The sequence below is a fragment of the Callospermophilus lateralis genome, chromosome 2 (genome assembly GCF_048772815.1).
Source record: "Callospermophilus lateralis isolate mCalLat2 chromosome 2, mCalLat2.hap1, whole genome shotgun sequence".
In the NCBI taxonomy this organism is placed as follows: Eukaryota; Metazoa; Chordata; class Mammalia; order Rodentia; family Sciuridae; genus Callospermophilus; species Callospermophilus lateralis.
In genome coordinates, this window is record NC_135306.1 from 460920 (window position 1) to 481595 (window position 20676).

General features: G+C 47.7%; 1 protein-coding gene across 1 annotated transcript in view; it reads right to left on the reverse strand.

Annotated features, from left to right (window-relative positions):
• Cacna1b (calcium voltage-gated channel subunit alpha1 B) overlaps positions 1-20676 on the reverse strand; it is a 184569-nt gene that overhangs the window by 14796 nt on the left and 149097 nt on the right. The window contains exons 36-38 of the mRNA XM_076844985.2: positions 12365-12492; positions 6135-6231; positions 3361-3469 (exon numbers count right to left, since the gene is read on the reverse strand). Of these exons, the coding sequence (XP_076701100.2) occupies positions 3361-3469; positions 6135-6231; positions 12365-12492 (334 nt within the window). The remainder of the gene's footprint in view (positions 1-3360; positions 3470-6134; positions 6232-12364; positions 12493-20676) is intronic.

Consider the following 20676-nt stretch of genomic DNA (forward strand, 5'->3'; position numbering starts at 1 on the left):
TTGTTTTTTTATGGTTGATGTATTTTGTGTGTTAAAAAAATCTCTGCCTAACTCAAAGTTGCCAATATTTTGTTCCAGAATTTTTATGTTTTGAGATTCTATATTTGTCTATGACCCATTTCAAGTGCTTTAGATTGAATTGTTTTCCCCAAAAATTCACTTAAAAAAGCCTCATCACTGATGTGACCATGTTGGAAGACCAGGCCTGTCACAAGGTAATTGGTATTAAATGAGGGCCTAAGGGTGCGGCCTGACCCACAGGGTCTGTGTTCTTATAAGACCTCAGAGAGGGCACGCGTATTCTCGCACCTTGTGCAGAGGAAAGGCCATGAGATGACAGCAAGAAGACAGCTGCCTAGAAGCCAAAAGAGTAGTCCTCAGGACAAAGCCTACACTGCCTGCACTTTGATCTCAGATTTCGCAGCCTCCAGAACTACGGGAGGTAAGTTTCTGTTTGCTTAAGCTGCCCAGTCTTTGGTATTAAGTGCAGGCAGCCTGAGCAGACTAAGATCGTGTGAGTCAAGAATTTTTTTTCATGTTGCATATACTTGTCTGAATTTTTCCAGCAGTATCTGTTGGGAATGATGATCTTTTCCCCTTTAATTGCCTTTGCAACTTTGTTGAAATCAGCTGATCACATGAGTGAGAGAACCTATTCTGCCCATTGCTCTGTGTCTCCACCCTTTTATCCACACATAGATCAAGGATGCTTTGTAGAAAAGGGTAGGTTTCAAACTCTGTTCTTCATTTTCAGAACTATCATTCAAGTTCTTTTGCTTTTCTCATAAATTTTGGATTTGATTTGTGAATTACTACCAAGAAGCCTGTTAATTTTGATGATTAATGTAGAGAGAACTGATGTCCCAGCAACACCAAGTCTTCACATCCATGAACATCACACAGAAACGCTCCATGTAGGTTTTCTGATTCCTCTTATGAATGTTTTCTGACTGATAGCACACACATCCTGAGTGAAGACTCTTAAGTAATTCCATGGTTGTGGTGCTACTTTCATGAGCCCTTTGCTTCCACTTCAGCCACTCACTGCCAGCCCAGAGTCACACATTGACCTTTGTGTACTGGCCTTGCATCCTGTGAGCCTGTTACACTCACTAGTTTCAGCAACTTTTACAACAGACTCTTTGGGACTTTTTGCACAGGTAGTCATGCCAATGTGTACACAGGGACTTCCACTTCTCGCTCTCATTCTTCTTCTTGCCTTATCACAGTGACTGAGACATCAAGTACCACACTGAACATAGGTGGTGACTGCAGATCTCTGCTTTGTTCCTGATCCTAGAAGGAGAGAATCTGTCTTTCTTTGTTTAAATATGGCATTAGCTGAAGTTTTCTCATAGATAACCTTTATCATTGTGGGATGATATATTAGGCTTGAAGGAGGTTTCTTTCTGAGTTTACATAGAAATTTTATCATGAACTAATATTACATTTTGTCAAATGCTTTTTCTCTGTGACTACTGATACGATACAGTTTAAATTGTTTAATATGGTAAATTACATTCATTGAGTTTTGAACACCAAACCAGCCTTGCATTCCTGGAATAAACCCCAACGATATCACTATGCACTGTCTTCTTTTATGTATTGCTAAATTCTGTTTGATAAAGTTGTGTTGAAGATTTCTATATCTCTGTTCATGAGGCATATGGGTCTATAAATTTATTTTTTGTGTTATATCATTGATTTTAGGATCAAAGTAAAGCTTATTTAAAATAGGGTGGGAAATACTCTCTCTTTTTGTATTTTCCGGAGGAGTCTATAGGATTAACCAAAGTCTAAACATTTCTCACTAAATGTTTAGCAGACTTGACCAGTGACACCATCTAGGCCTGGAATTTCTCTGTTGGAAGGCTGCTTACTATAGTTTATTTAACACAAAGAGCATCACTGAGGTCATCTACACTTGAAAGAGCTCGATAGTTTGTGTTCTCAAGGAATTTTTCCATTTCATCTAAGTTGTTGAATTCACTGACATGATGTTGATCATGACATTCCATTGCTATCCTTTTCCTGTCAACAGGATCCACAGTGATGCCCTTCTTTTATTCCTTACATTGGTTGTCTGCAGCTTCTCTCTTCATCAGAGGAAAAAGAGAGGACCATCAACTGTGTTGGTTTTTCCCTGATCATTCAGGTTGTCATGCTGAAGGGCAGACCAGACCAGGTCAAAGGCTGCAGCAACACATCAAGAGTTGACAGGCTGGGACCAGGAGCTGGCAGTTGGCAGAGAGAAGTAAACACTTCCTGGATATATTTTGAAGGCAGAGTCAAGAAGATATGATAAGAGATCAAACACAAATCCAAAATTAAAAGGAGAAATGGCAACAAGGATGATTCCAAGGTTTGGCTATGGAGCAGGATGAATAGGTCTCCACTGATGAGGCCAGGAGACTGTGAGACCTGGAGCTAAGTTCATGGGAGTCAACTGTGCAGCACTGACTGGGCTTCCAGGTGACACAGTAACTTGAGGAACACTGGGGTGGACCAAAATACAAGACTCAGTTCCTAATATTCAAAGCCCTGGGAATAGGTGAGGTGGTGAAGGAGCAAGTAGAGACAATGCTTTTGAGGCAAAGAGAATGCTTTGAAGCATACTGCCATTCAGAGTGAGGGAGGCAAGAAAAAAATGAGAGATGTAACAGGTTTCAAGCAGAAGGGAGTGGGAACGGAGGAGGGCTGCAGCAGGGCCACAAGGTGAGCACTGAAAACTGACCTCTGGGTTCTTCAACATGACACAGATCCAACAGAGTGGGCCATGAGCCCAAGTGTGGACTGGAAAAGAGAACCAGAGAGCAGAGACCAGCACAGGGAGCTGGCTGCTAAGAAGGAAGGAATCAACAGAGAGGAGAGAGCAGAAGCCTTTAAAGGAAGGAGAAATTGATACAAGTAACCCAGTAGAGGGCAAGTCCACAAAGCCAGAGCTAGCGCATGTGTGTGATGTCCCTGAGGAGTGGGACCTGGTGTGCAGAGGGCTGGCCTCAATGTCTCCCAGCAGGAAAGGGGCTGAGCCCCAGGGTAGATGCAGGGCAGGGCAGGGCAGGGACAGCAGGTCCCGTCTGGTGGCTTCAGGCTCTCTGTGAAGGGGAAGGGAGCAGAAGGCACATGCAGCCTGGGCTGGGCCATGTCTGGCCACCACTGCTGGTGGTGCCTTGGCCTCCTGCCTGAAGATGGGGCCACTCCATTGCTCACGTGTGGACACTACCAGGAGCTAGAGCTGCTGCTGGGTTCAGCTGTCCCTCCAGACAGAGCCGCCTCCCCACTTTTCCCTGCAGATCATCTGGGGCTGGTTCTCTAGGCAGTGGTCATGGTCTGCCCTCCCTCCTCTGAGACCTCACCTACCTGGGGCCAGCTTGATCTCCAGTGCAGTTCGAATGAGGGCCATCAGCGTGGATGTGAAGTGCACAGTCATGTCCTCACTGGAGATGGGCATGTTCATGCGAACCAGGCGCTGGGGAGGAGTGGGGGCAGGTCAGGGCCAGGTGCGATGGGGTCACCCCACCCTAGGACTATGCCGTGCTCAGAGTCCATGGAGGCCTGCTGAGCTCCCTGAGGTGGTCCCTGCAGGTACCTAGGCCAAGCGAGTCTGGGTGGATGGGAGTTTTGCCAGCATTCACACTCACCCTCGGCCCTACCCTCATCTGAGCTAAGGATTCTCCTGGATGTAGAAAGTGGGGACTCAAGTAAGGGTGCGGGGCCAGGAGCCAGGGCCTTCGGGGAAAACAGGGACAATAGAAAAAGGGACTGTGGCCTTGGCTAAGGAAGGTCCAAGGCAGAGGCCTCGAGGAGGGTTCACAGACAGGAGGGGCTCCTATCCTGCACTCTGTCATCTCGCCTCCTTCTGTGAGCTGGGTGATCTGGACCAGAGGTGATGGCCCTGAGTGTTGCTCTGAGACCCAGACGGCATTGAGCACCCCTCAAGGGGTGACTCTAACTCAGGCCCATAAGGGCTCCACCTCTTACCATCCAGCTCAGTGCCATCAGAAGGCAGAGAACATCTCAGCTCAAGGCAGCAAGAGGAGTCCTCAAGACCAGCTCCTTCCAGTTAGAAGGACCCAGAACTGAGGGCACTGCATAGGGCCTCCGGCTCCTCCAGCCACAGCTCGGTGGCCAGGAACACTCTCTCCCCATCCCCGTGTTGAATGGGCTCTTTCCCTCTCCTCAGTTTTTAGGGCAGAGCAGTTGGAGACAGGCACATTGGCAGTATGGTCCTCTGGGCTGGGCCCATAGCTGACCAGAGCCTCAGGCACTGAGAGCCAAGGAGGCCTAGAGGAAAAATGGGGGATTGGGTGCATCTGGGGTGCTACATGGAGCCCACAAGCACCCTGACCACGCTGTCCACTGCCCACGATGGGGGCTGCAGTCAGGAACTCCTTGCTGGGGTGTGTACCCTATGGTAGCACAGTCCTCTAGTCCCTTCCCTGGGGAGGCTACGCAGCCCTGTCCCCAGCATCCTGGCCCTGCATTCTGCGGCCTCAGTGTGACAGAGGTGGGGATGCTGAAGACACAAGCCAGACGTTGTCCCCCGAATGCTGGCAAAGCTCCACTTGGCACATCCAGCCATGGTGTCAGGACCTCACACAGCATGTGTGCTGTACACCAGGAAAAACCTGCTTCCCAGAGCATGGCGTCCCTGCAGACCGGCACCGATGGCAGTGCGAGAGGCCAAGGAATTCCTCTCCCAGGGAGGGGAGTCGGGATGGGAGTGAAAGAGGAGCAAGCAGATGGTTTCCAAGAGGGGAGAGCTCCGTCCAGGGCGCTTGAGGGCTGCAGTCACCAGGGATCCCACTACCTTCCCAGGGCCCCCAAGGGCCAGGGACCTCTGAGAAGTATAAGGGCAAGGTCAGGGCAAACAGGTATCAGCTCCCTCCCCAGCTCCCCAGGGCCATTCATGCCCACTCTGAAGCCTTCCAGGGTCTCACCACACCCAAAACCTCGGTGTCAGGTGGCAAGGCTGGGCAGGGCCTCACAGCCTGCCACCCAGCCTGGTGTCCATGTGGACAGAGCTCTCCCTCCTGGGGTCACAGCTACAGCCTTGCATGCAGGGCCTCTGGCAGACACAACCCGCATGCGAGTCAGGGGTGGGGAGGGCTGAGGAAGACACCAGAGGCATCTGTGTGTGGCTGGGAGGAGCTGCTCAGCTCCCACAGGCTGCTCTGAGCCAGGTGGCAGATGAGGACCTAGAATGGGGCACAGAGACGGGGCCAGGAGACGCCCAGCGAATTGGGGAAACTGTGTGGGAAGCTCCCTTAGACAGAGGGAGACACAGGCCAGTCCTGTTTGTCGGAAGCAGTGGAGCCCAGGAGGGGCCCAGAAGGGGTGGGTGATTGATGAGGGTAGGGGCAGGGACAGAGGGCTTGGCCTGCCTAGCCCCGGGAGGGAGGCCAGGAGACACCCTCGGTCTATCCCTTCCTTACAGTTTGGCCACCTTGACTCCAGGCCCTGAGAACGTGCTTCTCTTGCAGTGGCTGCTGAAACCCCATGAATGATAGCAAAATGCCCCTCTACACCCTTTCTTTCTTGAAACCACAGTGCTTCCCTCCCACCATGGAGCCCAGGAGCCTCTGGAGACTGTAGCCTAGCCTGGGAACCTGTACTTAAATAGCTCAGCAGGCAGGTGTGTGCAGAAGCACCAGAGGTCCTGCAGTTCCCATGTGCACCCAGGGCCTGACCTGAGGACTTGACAATATCACTCACACTAGAGCCTAGGGAACAGGGCACCAGAGTGGCTCTGAGCCCAGAAAAAAAACAACCTCTGTCCAAGAAACTGGTCTGTCCCCTCATTCCTAGGAAGGGAAAGGCAGGGTGAAGGGCAGGGAGTGACCTAAACTCTGGCTCCATCTTCCTGAGCCTCTCTGGGGTTGTCAGCAGAGGGGGCAGCCAGTGCTGTGTACCCTGGGCCAGTGCAGAGACATGGTGGTGGCCATGTCCCCTTGTCTGGGATAGGAGCAGAGAGGGCATGGGGTAGAGGAGACAGGAACAGGGAGGCAGCCGGGTGCAGTCAGCCAACAAGCCCTGAGGAAGCAGACAGGAGAGCCCAGGAGCACCCTGTGGCTGCAGGCCGGGCAGGCCCAGCCCTGGCACAGACAGCTCTGGGGTGCAGGCTCAGGGTCTACCTTGTATGCAACTCGAGCAGGGCACTTCTTCCCCAGCCCCAGAGGCGGGGACATGTGCTTCAGCATCTCAAACATGTCATTGTAACTGATGCGCCCACTGGAAACCCGTCCCAGAGAGGCCCAGGCACAGTGGGTGGTCCACGGGAGGAGGCACAGCAGGAGGGGCAGAGCAGGGAGCAGGGGCAGGGAAGAAGCAGACAAGAAAACAGATCCAGTTAATCAGTGTCCGGTTAGATGCCCACAACCAAGAGGCAAAGTGAGGGCTCTCTCTGCTTGACTGGACCCTGCGGCCCCACCCCCAGCCTCACCTCCTCACTCCAGCCCCACGCAGGACAGCGGGCAGGGTGACGTCTGAGCTAATGAACATGGAGGGAAAGGGCTGCATCGGGGCGGCTTTGGGCTGTGAATTTCTGGTTTACTCTTTTAGAACACAGATAAGGCCAAATCAGAAAGCGCTGTTTCACCATGCGGGAAGACCTGCGGAGTGCTGTGGAGACAACGCTGTGGCTGAGCCACAGCTGCTACGGCCACTGCCGCAGCAGTCAGATTGGCTCCCAGGTGAGACCAGAGGCTAGAGTGAGGAAAATCCATGACAGACCAGGAAACTAAAGAGGGAGTCATGAAGCTCTATAGCCAAATTCGACCCTGGGGCAAGTCCTACTCCAAGCCCAGAGACGCCCGAGGCCAACCCGGGCAGGGCTGCTGCTGGGGTCAGGGCTGGGTAGGGAGGAGACTGAGGTGGGGAGCAGCTGGGCAGGCATGGCCTGGTGCCACTCTTGCACCGCCTTACAGCATAAGTCCCACCAACAGAGAGGCAAGCCTCCTGGTGGGCCTGGAACCCAAGGCTTGGACTCAGGGAGGTGTCTGAGGCTTGTGATGAAGTGTTCCCCAAGCAGAGAGGCCACTGGGTCTGGGGCCTCCCTCAGTCCTTGGGTGCCTGCTCCCAGGCTTGGGGTCCCAGCGGCACAGCAGGTTCAGACCTAGCCTCTTCCTGGCAGGTGGGTCTGCCCAACACTGCTCTCCTCCCACAGTTCTACACCAGGGGCTCCTCCACTGTGCTGAGCAGATCCATCTAGAGGCAATGCAAGTGGGCTTGTCTTTGGGCCCCACTCTGCCTCTGCCTCCCCCAAACCCCCAGAGAACCAGAAACCTCATAGGAACCAGAGGGGCAGCTGCTCCTGTTTACTAGTGTCCAAGCTCCCTCCCACAGGCCCTCAGCCTCTGGCCTATCTGACCATCAGCCCACCCACGAAAGCCTGGAGGAAAAACCCAGTGAGACGGCTGCATCCTGGTGCAGAACCTGGCCCCACCCAGTGGCTGGTCCTGGCTGACATGGCCTGGCCAGAAAGCCTTCTGTGCACTGTCTCCAAAAGCTGCCTGCCCCCAGCCAGCTGGAGGGATCAGGGAGATTGACAGGGAACCAAAGCATCAAGGAGGCCAGAGTGCGGGGCAGGGCAGGGCAGAAGGAAGAGAGGTGAGGTGTCATCATTCCCAAACCAGGCAGGGAGTGTGTGCTGTGTTTGCGATTCGGGCAGGGAAGTATGTTGGATGGAGGCTCTGAAGTTGCAAACCTTGTAGGCCAACCTACGAGGGCAGTTCTTCCCTAAGCCAACGGGTGGCGCAATACAACGCAACAAACTGTACATATCCTTATAATGAATCCGGCAACTGGAAAGGAAATGTCACAGGTTATGGCAACAAAGGCAGGGTGCAGCCCATCCCACCCACCCACCCAGCAGTAGGGGAGGACATGGTTTTGAGCAGTCCTGAAGGAGGCAGGAGTACAGCTGGGTAGGTCAACTGCTGCGGGCCTGGGGTTTGGAGCTCCCCAGGAGGTGTGTCAATCCCAAGATAAATTCTGGAGCCCAAGTATTCTGCAAAGGTAGAACACATCCACACCCACAGGCCCATGCTGAGCCCCCATTCTGCACACACTGCTCCCTCCCCGTGCTTGGTGGGGCTCACCTGGGCCTGCCATGCCCTCCCTGTCTCTGTCTGCCCCTCTCACTCCCTGAGTGCTGGGGCCTCTCTCCACAAGTTTCTTTCTACCCTGGCCCCTTCTGGTTCCCCATCACAGCAACCGGAGGAAAAACCTGGATGAGATAGCTGTATCCTAGGGAAGATGTCCCCTGACAGTCCCCATCTCCCTGACACACTGTGTGTTGCCCTGGAACCTGCTGGTCCAGCTAAGGACACCCTTCTCCAGGGCCAGCAACCCTGGGCCACCACTGTTGCCTTCCTCTCCTATGCTATAGTCCCCTTTTTCCAATCAGTTCCAAGTCATGTCAAATTTCTTCTGGAAGAAGAAGAGAAACCTCCACTCTGGCTTCACCCAAGGTGGCTTGCTCACCTGTTGGACCCTAGTTACCATTATAGGGTGCTGGGTACATGATGGGTTTTTGGCCTCAGGACTACCCTGCCTATCAAATCAATCAGATGCCACTAGATGAAACATTGGGGCCTGATACTATCAGTCCCCAATTCAAAAGTTTGCCCACTGTCTATAAAAAAAAAAAATGGAAGCAACTTGCTTAACCCAAATTTCAAGCCCTGTCTCAGCCATCCCCGACTCCTTCCAGTCCCTTTGTAATGCATTCTCCATTCCAGCCTTGCACAACCCTCCTGCTCTTCCCACACCTCTGCTCCCACCCTTCCCTCTCTTCCACCCATCTTGCTCAAGTGGTATACCACCTTTCCTCCCCAGAAACGCCTGGCCTCGAGTGAAGGCCATTGCCTCCCACAGTGTAGCCTGGATGCTGCTCTGAGACATGTGCCTGCTTCCTCTTTGGACCCAGCCCAACACACAGCTACACTCAGGAAACGTTCACTGGCAGAGGGGTGAACATAAAACAAGCAGACAGATCACTCCAAGAAATGTGACTGTGATTCTCCTCTCGAGTCTCCACAGCTCACCACAAGTGCTAAGGCAACAAAAGAGGCTGAGGAAAGGCAGTGCCAGAAATCAACAACCCATGCCTTCCTTGCCTCCCACAGCATGCACGCGCTCACACACATGCACACACAGCCATGTGCATATGACACGCAGTGAACTCACACACCTGCACTCACAGCATGTGCATGAACCTGTGAACACCCCTCACGTGCACACAAATATAGGCATGTACACACAAAGATGCAGCTCCCTTGCACACATATACACACATACTCTCGCAATTACATGTATGCCCCAAACATGCACATGTACACACATTTGTGTGACACACATTATATACATATTATACATGGGCTCACACATGCACACAAATATACCTGTGCATCTGCACAATGAACACAAGTCTGTGCTTATGTAAACAAACCTAGCCACACATGTGCATATACATGCATACACAAATGTTGGGAAATTTAACAAAGTTTTGTTACAGATTCAAAGTTTCTCTCAAATCAGGAGGAGACCAGGGAAATAAAGATGACCACTCGCCTGAATCTGTTGTGGAGGCTACTGAAAACCAAGGTTCTCTCTCCTCTACCCAGAGGTGGATCCAGACCCAGGCTGCCTGGTCACAGCTTCTGGGCTGTCTGCCTCCTCCGGCAGTCTAGAGGCACTAGGCACACATGGGAGCAGTCCCACGTGTGGCCTAGAGAACATGCCTGCCACTCGGGGTTCCTGGGTCTTATGTGTCATTTATGCCCCACTGGGGCACGGCTCGTGCTCTGCTATCTACTCCTCCACAGGACTTTCTTTACCATATCCCAACCACCCACACCTTCCAGAGCCCCATGTTCTTTTCCCTGGAATCTGAGAGATAGTCTGAGCTCTGCTGCACACAATCACAAAGCTGTGTGGGCCCACATCCACTTCTGTTTCTGCTCTTGCCTGTAGTCACCTGTGGAAGACCTGGCTGTCGCCTCCCTCTGGCTGGTTTCCTCCTTCAGTGCAGATTACATCACGTAAAGCATACTCTGCATTATCTTGTTTGATTTTTGCAGTACTGAAGGTTGAACTCAGGGGTGCTCTACTACTGAACGACATCCCCAGGCCCCAATCTGAGACAGGGCCTTGCTAGGCTGGCTTTGAACTTGTGATCCTCCTGCCTCAGCCTCCTGAGCTGCTGGATTGCAGGAGTGCATCCAGCAAAGTATCTGTTTTCTGCAACACTCTCCTTTTGGGAAAACATCCAGAAATGGTAGTGACACCTGAGGCCACCAGGCCTGGATGACTTTCCTGGAGTCCTCCTAAACCATGCCTAAGGTAGAATCTGCCTGTCCTGCCTTGTGTGACAAGGCTCAGTTTCCTGGCCACAGACCCAAAGCCTGTGTATTCTAGTAAGAATCTTGGGCATAGAGGACAAAGATACGGGTGCATCAGCAACAACAAGGTTCTCCAAAGCCAGGGAAATGGGCATGGGCACCACTGAATGCACATAGCCACTATGCTGCTCCTGTACTATGAAAATCCATAAACCTCTCCTTAAGATGGAAAATACACAAGGAGATGCTGTGGTCTCAGAGAAGCCTGGACAGGAGCGGCCAGTGTCTCAGAGTCCCTAGACACTGGTGGCTATGGGATTTGCCCAGATGAGGAGGGCTTCAAGTAGTAGCCCCTGTGTCCTTGCTGTGATGGGGGTTGCTCCCCAGAGGCCAAGTGAGATGGGATGAAGGAGTCCCATCAAGCCCCAAGATAGGGAAAACTTGGCTCCAGTTAAGGAAAAGCAGGCAGAGCCCTAGGAGATCCATGGAGTGCAGAACAACACCACAGGGGGCTGACCACCTCCTCCAGGCTCTCTGCCCATGTGAGGCAGAGGTGATCCGCAGGGAGCTGCCCCACTCCACAGTTTTGTCATCCCCACAGGGCACAGGAAGTGAGTGAGCATCAACCACCCATTGACAGCCACCCATCACAGCATGGCTCCTGAGCACTCAGGGAAGAAAGGCACAGGCAGGCCTCCCAGACGCTTCCCTGTGTCCTATCTTGCAGGGGACAGCCTTCAGGCACTACTGTCAGAGTGAGTAAGTAAGTGAATAAGTCAGAGAGGGAGTGAGCAGGTGAGTGAGGGAGGGAAGGGGCAGGTGAGTGAGGGAGGGAGCAGGTGAGGGAAGGAGGGAGGGAGCAGGTGAGTGAGGGAGGGAGCAGGTAAGGGAAGGAGGGAGGGAGCAGGTGAGTGAGGGAAGAAACAGGTGAGGGAGGGAGGGAGCTGGTAAGTGAGGAAGAAAGGGGGCAGATGAGGGAGGGAGAGAGCAGGTGAGTGAGGGAGGGAGGGGGCAGATGAGTGAGGGGGGAGCAGGTGAGGGAGGGAGGGAGGGAACAGGTGAGTGAAGGAGGGAGGGAGAAAGTAAGTGAGGGAGGGAGTAGGTGAGTGAAAGATAGAAGGGGCAGGTATGTGAGGAAGGGAGCAGATGAGGGAGGGAGGGAGGGGGCAGGTATGTGAGGAAGGGAGCAGGTGAGGGAGGGAGGGAGCAGGTGAGTGAGCAGGTAAGTGAGGGAGGGAGCAGGTGAATGAAGGAAGGGGCCAGGTGAGTGAGAGAGAAAGCAGGTGAGAGCCTGGTACTCTGCCTGCCTTCCTGACTATGGTCTTGTCCTAGGGTCGCAGCACAGAATGGGTGTGCAGGGCTCTTTCATGGAGCAGGGTCTCCAATGACTTCACCTTTGGACCAAACCCTCCCTTAGAGCCTTGCTCCACGTGGAAAACAATCACACCTCTTTTATGTAACATGGTAAACCTTCCCATGGTAAAGGGTCTTAAATGTACTAGAGCCTTCTTGGTAGCTCCCTTGTTTTCAATAAAAGCTCACCAAGTACCCATTATGTGCAACCAGGGCTGGGGCAGAGGTACACCTTGGCTTCTATTCCCAAGGGAGATGGCAGAGAGGAAGACCCCTGGGCCCTGCACGTGGGGTCCCTAAGACCCCACATTATTTTTGTTCTCAAAGCTCTCCAAGCCTCACAGCATGTGGGGCCATGCTGTCTCCTCTCTGTGCACCCCTGACATGATAGGCCTTCGGAAAAGCAAGAAAGTCCGTGCACTAGGAGCACCAGCCTCACAGGTCCCCTGGGCACAGCCAAACTGAGGCTTCAAAGTCCATGTCTCTGCCCAGAGCTGCATCAAAGTATGTAAGACCAAAAAGAAAGAACCACTGGAGGGGACATCAGCACCATCCTGGGCACCAACCAACACTTGAAGGGGCACTCAAGTGTCCAAGGCCACCCGCCCTGTCCTGGCAGCCAGGGGTGGGGACTCCCCTGAAACCACAGAACACTGGGGCTCACTCACCACGCAGCTGGGTCGTACTCAGCCCAGACCCGGATGAACTCGTCCAGGTGGTGAGGCCCAAGGATGGAAGAGTCTCGCGTTAGGTACTCAAAGTTGTCCATGATCACAGCCACAAATAGATTTAACATCTGCAGGACAGAAAGAAGAGGTGTTAGGGAGACTGCAGCCTGCCCTCGTGCCTGCCCTCATCTTCCAGCCAGTCTGTGTATAGGAACCCTGAAGACAGAAATGATCACTCTGCTTCAACCAGCTCCAGACAAGACTGGCTCCTACCTTGGACTGGGGATGCCAGTCTTGCACTGGGACTGCTGGGTCTTCCTCGGCCTCCAGGGCTCTCAATCCTGCACATTTAGTCCCCAACATTAGTCTGCTGGCAGCACTGCTCTCTCCTTCTACTGCCTTTTCCTAATTTAAGTCCCATAATCTCCTGCCTATCATCCACCCTGCCATCCAGGGTGTCATTTTCAGTGTCATTTGCCCGATACTACCATGGTCACCATCCCCTCAGGTGGCCTTCCCTGAAAGCGGTGATTTCAGGGAGTTAGGAGTTTGCGCACCACAGCCAGCAGCTTGTGGGGATTTGTTCCTAATTAAGTTGAAATTCACTTAATATGCAATTCATCATTTTAAAATGTATGATTCAATAGCATTTAATGCAATCACCATATTGCACCACTATTTTCTCCAAATCTAAAAAAAAAAAAAAAAAACAAACATTATATTACACTTGAAAGACACTCAACACCCATTGAGTAATCATCCCTCATTCCTCCCTCCCCGATCCCTGGCAACCACCAATCTCCTTCTGCCTCAATAGATTTGCTTATCCTGGTTATTTCCTATGAAAGGAATCACAAAATATATGATCTTTTATTTTTTCTGATATAATTAATTTTAATCAATTTAAACAATGCTAAATTTGCTCTAATATATCTTTAGTTTTTTATTTTATTGATACATCATTGTTTTCCATAATAGTAGGATTTGTTGTCACATGTTTGTACATGCATACAATAACAATGTAATTTCCCTAGCATTTCCCCTTTGTCTCCTTCCTCTCTCCCCTGGTTCCTTTCCTCTACTTTACTGATCTCCCTTTGATTTTCATGAGACCCCACCATCAGTTTTTTTTCCCTTTATCCTCTAGCCTCCATATATGGAAGAAAACATATGACACTTGACCTTCTGAGTTTGGCTTATTTTACTTAACATGTTCTCAGTCCCATTCATTTTTCTTCAAATGACAAAATTTCATTTTTCTTTATGGTTGGATAAAACTCCATTGTGTGTGTGTGTGTGTGTGTGTGTGTGTATCATACTTTCCATATATATATATACCATATTTTACATACACACACACACACACACACACACACACACACACCATATTTTCCTTATTTTTTCATCTGACAATGGACACCCAGGCTGGTTCCATAGTTTGGCTATTGTGACTTGTGCTGCTATAAACATGGTTGCATATTTTTTTTAATCTTTATTTTATTTATTTTTATGTGGTGCTGAGGATCAAACCCAGGCCCTCGCAAGTGCTAGGCAAGCGCTCTACCGCTGAGCCACAGCCTCAGCCCCAAACATGGTCGCATATTTATCACTGTCATATGATGACTTTAATTCTTTATACCAAAGAGGGTCTAGCTGAGTTGTATGGGAGTTCCATGCCTAGTCTTTTGAGGAAACTCCATACTAATTTCCATAATGGTTGTACTAATTTATAGTCCTACTAAGTGTAAAAGTGCCCCTTTTTTTCTGCATCCTCTCCAGCATTGTTATTTGTATTCTTGATGGGTGTCATTCTAACTGGAATGAGATGAAATCTATCTACTTTTGATTTGATAAATATGTTTTGAACACTTTTTCATATATTTGACCATTTATATTTACTCTTTTGAGAAGTGTCTATTTAGCTCATTGGCCCATTTATTAATTTTTTTCCTTTGGTGTTAAGCTTTTTGAGTTCTTTGTATATTCTGGATATTAATCTTCTGTCAGATGAGTAGCTAGCATAGATTTTTCTCCCATTCTATATATTCTCTCTTCACGTTCTTGTTTTCTTGAATCCATCGATTTCTTGGATCCATCAATTCTTGGTATTACTTCCTGAGCTTTAGGAATCCTACTGAGGAAATTGTTGCCTGTATGTTGGAGTGTTAACCCTACATTTTCCTCAAGCAGTTGCAAAATTTCTGATCTCATTCCTAGTATTTGATGCACTTGGACTTTTGTTCAGGGTGAGTGATAAGGATCTTCTCTTATTCTTCTACATATAGATAACCAGTTTTCTCTACACCACTTGTTAAAAAGCTGTCTTTTCTTCAGCATGTTTTTGGTGCCTTTATCAAGGATCAGATGACTGTAAATCTGTGTGTTTGTCTCTGTGTCTTCCATTCTGAATCATGGACCTATGTGTCTGGTTTTATGTCTGTGTAGTTTTTGTTACTATAGCTCTGTAGTATAATTTGATCAGGTGTTGTGATACCTACAACATTGCTTTTCTGGCTTAGAATTGCTTTGGCTAGCCTGGGACTTTCATTCTCCCAAATGAATTTTAGGACTATTTTTCTAGTTTCGTAAAGAATGTCATTGGTATTTTGATGGGGATTGCATTAATCTGTATGTTGCTTTTGGTAGTATGGCCATCTTAACACTATTAATTCTGCCAATTCATGAACATGGGAGGTCTTTCCATCTTCTAAGGTCTTCTTCAATTTCTTTCTTCAATGTTCTGTAGTTTTCATGGTAGAGGTGGTTATTCACCTCCTTGGATAGACTTATTCCTAGGTTTTGTGGGTTTTTTTTTTTTTTTTTTTGAGGCTATTATAAATAGGATTCTTTTCTGATTTCTTTCCCAACAGATTCATCATTGGTGTATAGAAAAGGTATTGACTTTGGGATATTGATTTTGTATGTTGCTGCTTTGCTGAATTTGTTTATCAGCTGTAGCAGTCTTCTGGTGGAGCTTTTTTAGATCTTCTAGGTATAGTATCATATCAACTGCAAATAATGATAATTTGACTTCTTCCTTTCCTATTTGGATCCCTTCTATTTTCCTCCCTTGCTTAATTGCTCTGCCTAGGATTTACAGGACTATATTACACAGCAGTGGTGAGAGTGAACACCTTGTCTTGTTCCAGACTGTAAAGGGAATGCTTTCGGCTTTCCCCACTCACTGTGGAGTTGGCTTGAGTCGGTCATAGATAGCCTTTGTGATGTGGAAGTAAGTTCCTTTTCTTATGTAGGCAGGCACTCATAGCTATAGACTTTCCTCCTATACCCATCTTCACAGTATCCCAGGGGTTCTGGTATACTGTATCACTATTCTCATTTGGCTCTAAGATAAAAATTTCTCACCTGATTTCTTCTATCACTCATTCATTGTTTAATCTCCATGTTTTTATGGTTTCTGTAATTTTTTCTTGGTATTTATTTCTAATTGCATTCCATTATGACCTGATAAGATGAATGAAATTATACAATTTTTATGTATTTGTTAAGATGGCTTTGTGCCCTGAAATATGGTCAATTTTGGATAGGGTTCCATGAGGAACTGAGAAGAAAGTGAATTTGGCTGTTATTGAGTAAAATATTCCACAGATGTGTGTTAAGTCCTTTTGATTTATATATTTTTAGAGCCAAAGAGTCTTTACTGAGTTTATGTCTGGATAATTTATCTATTGGTGAGAAACACATGTTGAAATCACCTAGTACTGGGGTCTATCTGAGTCTTTATGTTGAGTGGTATCTATTTTATGTAATTAGGTGCACCAACATTTGGGGTATAAATATTTAATATTGTTATATATTTTCTTGTTGGATTGAAATTCTCTTTATCTCTTCAGATTATTTTGACTTGAAGTCTGCTTTGTCAGATATGAGAGTAGTTACTCCTGCTTGTTTTCAGGGTCCATTTTTGTGGAATATAATTTTTCATCTTTTTACTTTCTGTCTGTGGCTGTTTTTGCCTGTAAGGTAAATCTCTTACACACAACATATAGTTGGGTCTTGTTTTCTAATCCATTCTTCCAGCCTGTGTCTTTTAGTTGGAGAGTTTAGACCCTTTATATTTGATATTAAGATAGATGTTTATTACTTCCTGCCACTTATATTTCTAATGTTTAATTTGGTTCTATTTCTCATTTGCTTAGCTACTTTTTAAATAATATTTTTCCATTTGAGAACTCTGTGATTTGGTTTTTATTTCTTCTGTGTATAGCATTTCTTTAAGCACTTTCTGTAGTATCAGCTTAATAGTTATGACAGTCATGAATTGTTTTAGTTTCTGTTTATCTTGGAAGGTTTCTATTCCTTCTTTGATCCTAAAGGGTAGCTTTGCTGGATATAGCAATCTTGGTTGACAGTTACTTCTTTCAGAGCTTGGAACACATCATTTCATTTTCTCCTGGTTCTTAAAGTTTGTGTAGAGAAATGAAAAGGGATTCTGACTGGCTTGCCTATAAATGTGACCTAACATATTTCTCTAGAGGCTTTAAAAATTCTATCCTTGCTCTGTATGTTATGCATTTTAACTATAATGAGTCATGGAGAGGTTCTCTTTTGATTTCGTTTATTTGAGGTTTTAAATGCTTCCTGTATCTGAATGTCTACCTCCTTCCCAAGGTTTGGAAATTTTCTGTTATTATTTCCCTGAAGAGGTTATCCATGCCATTAGTCTGCATCTCACAACACTCTTTTTTTTTTTAAAGAGAGAGAGAGAGAAAGAGAGAGAGAATTTTAATATTTATTTATTTATTTTCTAGTTTTCGGCGGACACAACATCTTTATCGTATGTGGTGCTGAGGATCAAACCCAGGCCGCATGCATGCCAGGCGAGCACACTCCCGCTTGAGCCACATCCCCAGCCCTCACAACACTCTTTGTATTCTTAAATTTGATATTTATGTCCAAGATTTCTTGCATATTCTGGTCATGGTTACTTATTTTCTTTTCTTTAATGCTGTCTGAATGTTTGAGGAAGACCACTGTGTCTTCCAGCTCCGAGATTCTGTCTTCAGTCTGGGCTACTCTTTTACAGACTATCAACTGAACTTTTTATTTGATTTATGGTACCTTTCATTTCCAAGATTTCTTTTTGTTTGTTTTCAATATCTCTATCTCCTTTTGAATTTTTCATTCATATCTTATATTGACTTCCTTAATTCATTGAGTTTGTTTTTCTTTGTTTCCTTGGAAGTCATTGGTTATTTTTATAATCACAAGTTTGAATTCTTTTGTTGCTGTTGTTGTTGTCAATGGACTTTTATTTATTTTTATGTAGTGCTGAGAATCTAACCCAGTGCCTCCCTCGCACATGCTAGGCAGATGCTCTACCATTGAGCCACCACCCCAGCCCCTTGAATTCTTTATTTCATCCACTTCAATATCTCTGGAGTCAGTTGCTGAAGAATTATGAACATTAAGACATGTTGTGCTACTATATTTTTTCATATTTTTAGTATTACTGAGTTGTGTGGGAGACCATCCTTGCATGTGACTGAGTTTCCTCCCTGGCTGGGTGTGAGGTGCTCAGTTGCAGAAATGTGGCAGAGTTTTTCCCACCTTTCTTGGGTTCAAGAAGTTTCCATGTAGAGGTGTGTCTCACCACTATTCCAGGGATCCAATCACCTCATCTGGCCTTGCACCACTGCCCCCTTGACCTTCATTGGATGGGATTTTCCCCAGAATTTTTAGTTCCCCAATAAAAGCCCTCTCCCTAGCGTGCTCGCTCTCTCTAGCCTCTTCTATAAAACCTCGCTTCCCCAGGGGAGCTTGAGGCTGAGAGCTCCAGGAGCTGTCCTGGAGCTGGTTTCAAGGTAAAACTGTGTGTCTGTGTCTTTAATTCAAACTCCCTGAGAATTTTCCCGCATGGCGGAACTGTTCACTGTCTGCCCTGGCTGAGGGCTAAAGTGTCGATACAACAAATTGCGTATCTATTGGGATAGATTCATCTTCTACTATCAAGTATAGGCCTTTTTAGGGCATAGCCTTTTCTTGGTGAAGTGTTCTGGGATACCTGATTATTGTGAGTTTTTCAATAAATTTCCAAGTGGGTTTTCCTAGTACAGTTTTCCTGCTAGTTCTTGGGTAATGATTAGTGTATTTTCATACAGTGAGCATTGTGTCAGAACTTGAGGCTCCCACTTTCCCTGCAGGTCTCACAAGAGCAAGGTCCTTCTTATAGGTCAGGCAGTTGTGTTGCATAAAGCAGGGTATGTGGCATGGCCTTCTGTGGTCGCCCTTCCACACTTGAGAACTCTGTGTGTCTTAAAGGGGTCTGGGAGCAACCTAGACTGATACTCCTCAGACATGGGGCATCCACAGTCTTTGTTATTTTCTCTGTTTTTACTGTAGGAGTGAATATCCATGTGAAAGACGTGATTCCTACCCCCTAACTGTTCCTACTTGGGGCCTGGTTGTTGGTTTGGAGTTTCTGTCCCCGCATTCTTTATATTAAAGCATTATTGAAGTTTGAGTGTGGCTGGTTTATGTGTTGAGCAGGGTATGCTGTCTCTTGGCTGGGTTGTGAGTGTAGCTTGGCAGCAGAGTCTCTATCCATGAACTTGTGGTGTCCCAGTGGATTCCTAGCACTTCATAGAAAAGAGGAGAACAACAGCAACCATAGCAGTGAACAATGTACAGCATGAAAATAAATCCTCAGTGCCTAACACGACATCAACAACACTGATTACCACAAAAACAGGAGTGGTGGGTCTGCAACTGACAATAATAACACAAATAGCCATGAATTAGATCTGGCATTAGACAACAGGTGCCAAGTTAATAACTGCAACAACATGAATGGTGGGGACAGAGACCAAATATATAAACCAAATAGTTCTAAAAATTTGTAAAAAAATAAGAGAAAAGAAAATGGGATATGAAAGTAAAAGTAAGTTTACCATGTTCAAAATGTGAACAGAGAAAACAGAAGATACATAGTAAGTAGTAGCTTTAAAGAAGAAGGAAATTTAGAGAAGTAAGGAAAAACCAAGATAATCTGGCTGTTACAGGGAGAAGGAGAAAAAGAGTAACAAGAGAAACCAAAAAAAGAACAAAACAAACAAAAAAACCTAAGCCTCAAAGAACAAAATTAAGTTTTGAAACAGTAAAAACTGAGAAAATAGGAACAAAGATGTATATGTGTACATCCACGAACCAATCACCACCACCACCACCACTCCCAGCAAAGGAAGGGAAAAAGACTCCTAATGAAAAATGAAAGGACTCTTCACTAAGATTGTCAAAACTGTCCACATGGATGGATGGTCCCTGGTTATGCCCAACTATCTTTCTTTCCATTTCTTCTTGGTTCAAGTACTGGGGGTGAGGGGGACAGACAGACAGATGGAAGAGGGGGGTCGGGGTGGGGGGAGGGTAGCGCATGCAAGGGCTGGGGTTGTTGGCCCCTTCCTCCTTTGGTGTTGCTCACAGAGCTGCCAGTTGGAGCGGCCTAAGCCTGAAGCAGGCTGAAAAGTTCTCAGCTTCCCTTCTCACCAATACAAGGTAGGACAGAATGCAAAGTACTATCATTGGAGTTCTGTGTGAAAGACAGACGGACGCACTCCTGGGGGTGGGCTGCAACAGAGTTCTACGTGGGGAGTTCTGGTGCGGGGGAGATTAGCTCTGATCAGATGTCTGGGACTTTGTTGAGTGGTGTCTGCATTGGAGAGATTAGATCTGCACACTCCTAGGAACAGGCAGGTGCCAGTCTCTGCTCGGCATCTGAAACCAGGGGGCTTCCTGAGAATTCTACTCATGGGCAGAGTAGCCACCGATCCACAGGCCTTGACACTCCACCACTCCCGAATGCTGCCTTCTCAGGCTCAGTCTCTGAGTGAATGGCACTCACCTGTTCACTTCTCTAACCTTCTTCAGCTGGTCACCTGAGCCACCAGCTCAAAAAGAAAGCAAGTTACACTCCCATCCATATCCCACTTGAACCCCTTTGGGCACAATCTCCTCTGTACCTGTTTCAATCACATTCTGCTAGAGCTGCCCTAGACCACGTGGTAGGTGCTCGCCAAGACAGCAAGGCAATATTTGCTATGATCTCCCAGGTTGCCCCAATAAGTTCCAGTGTGACCTCCTCAAGATGGCTCCACCTCAGCTCTCGGTTTACCAGTCAAGAAACATGGAGTTTTCAAATACCCACTCCCTGAGCAGGCTCTGGTTCAGCTAAGTTCAGACTGCTTTTCTGTTTTACAGATTTTTTCCATGAGAAATTTTTCCATTGTGTTTCTCTGTGTTCTCCCTCCCCTCTGTAGTAAACCAGAGCTGCCACAGACCTGGATCCAAGGTAT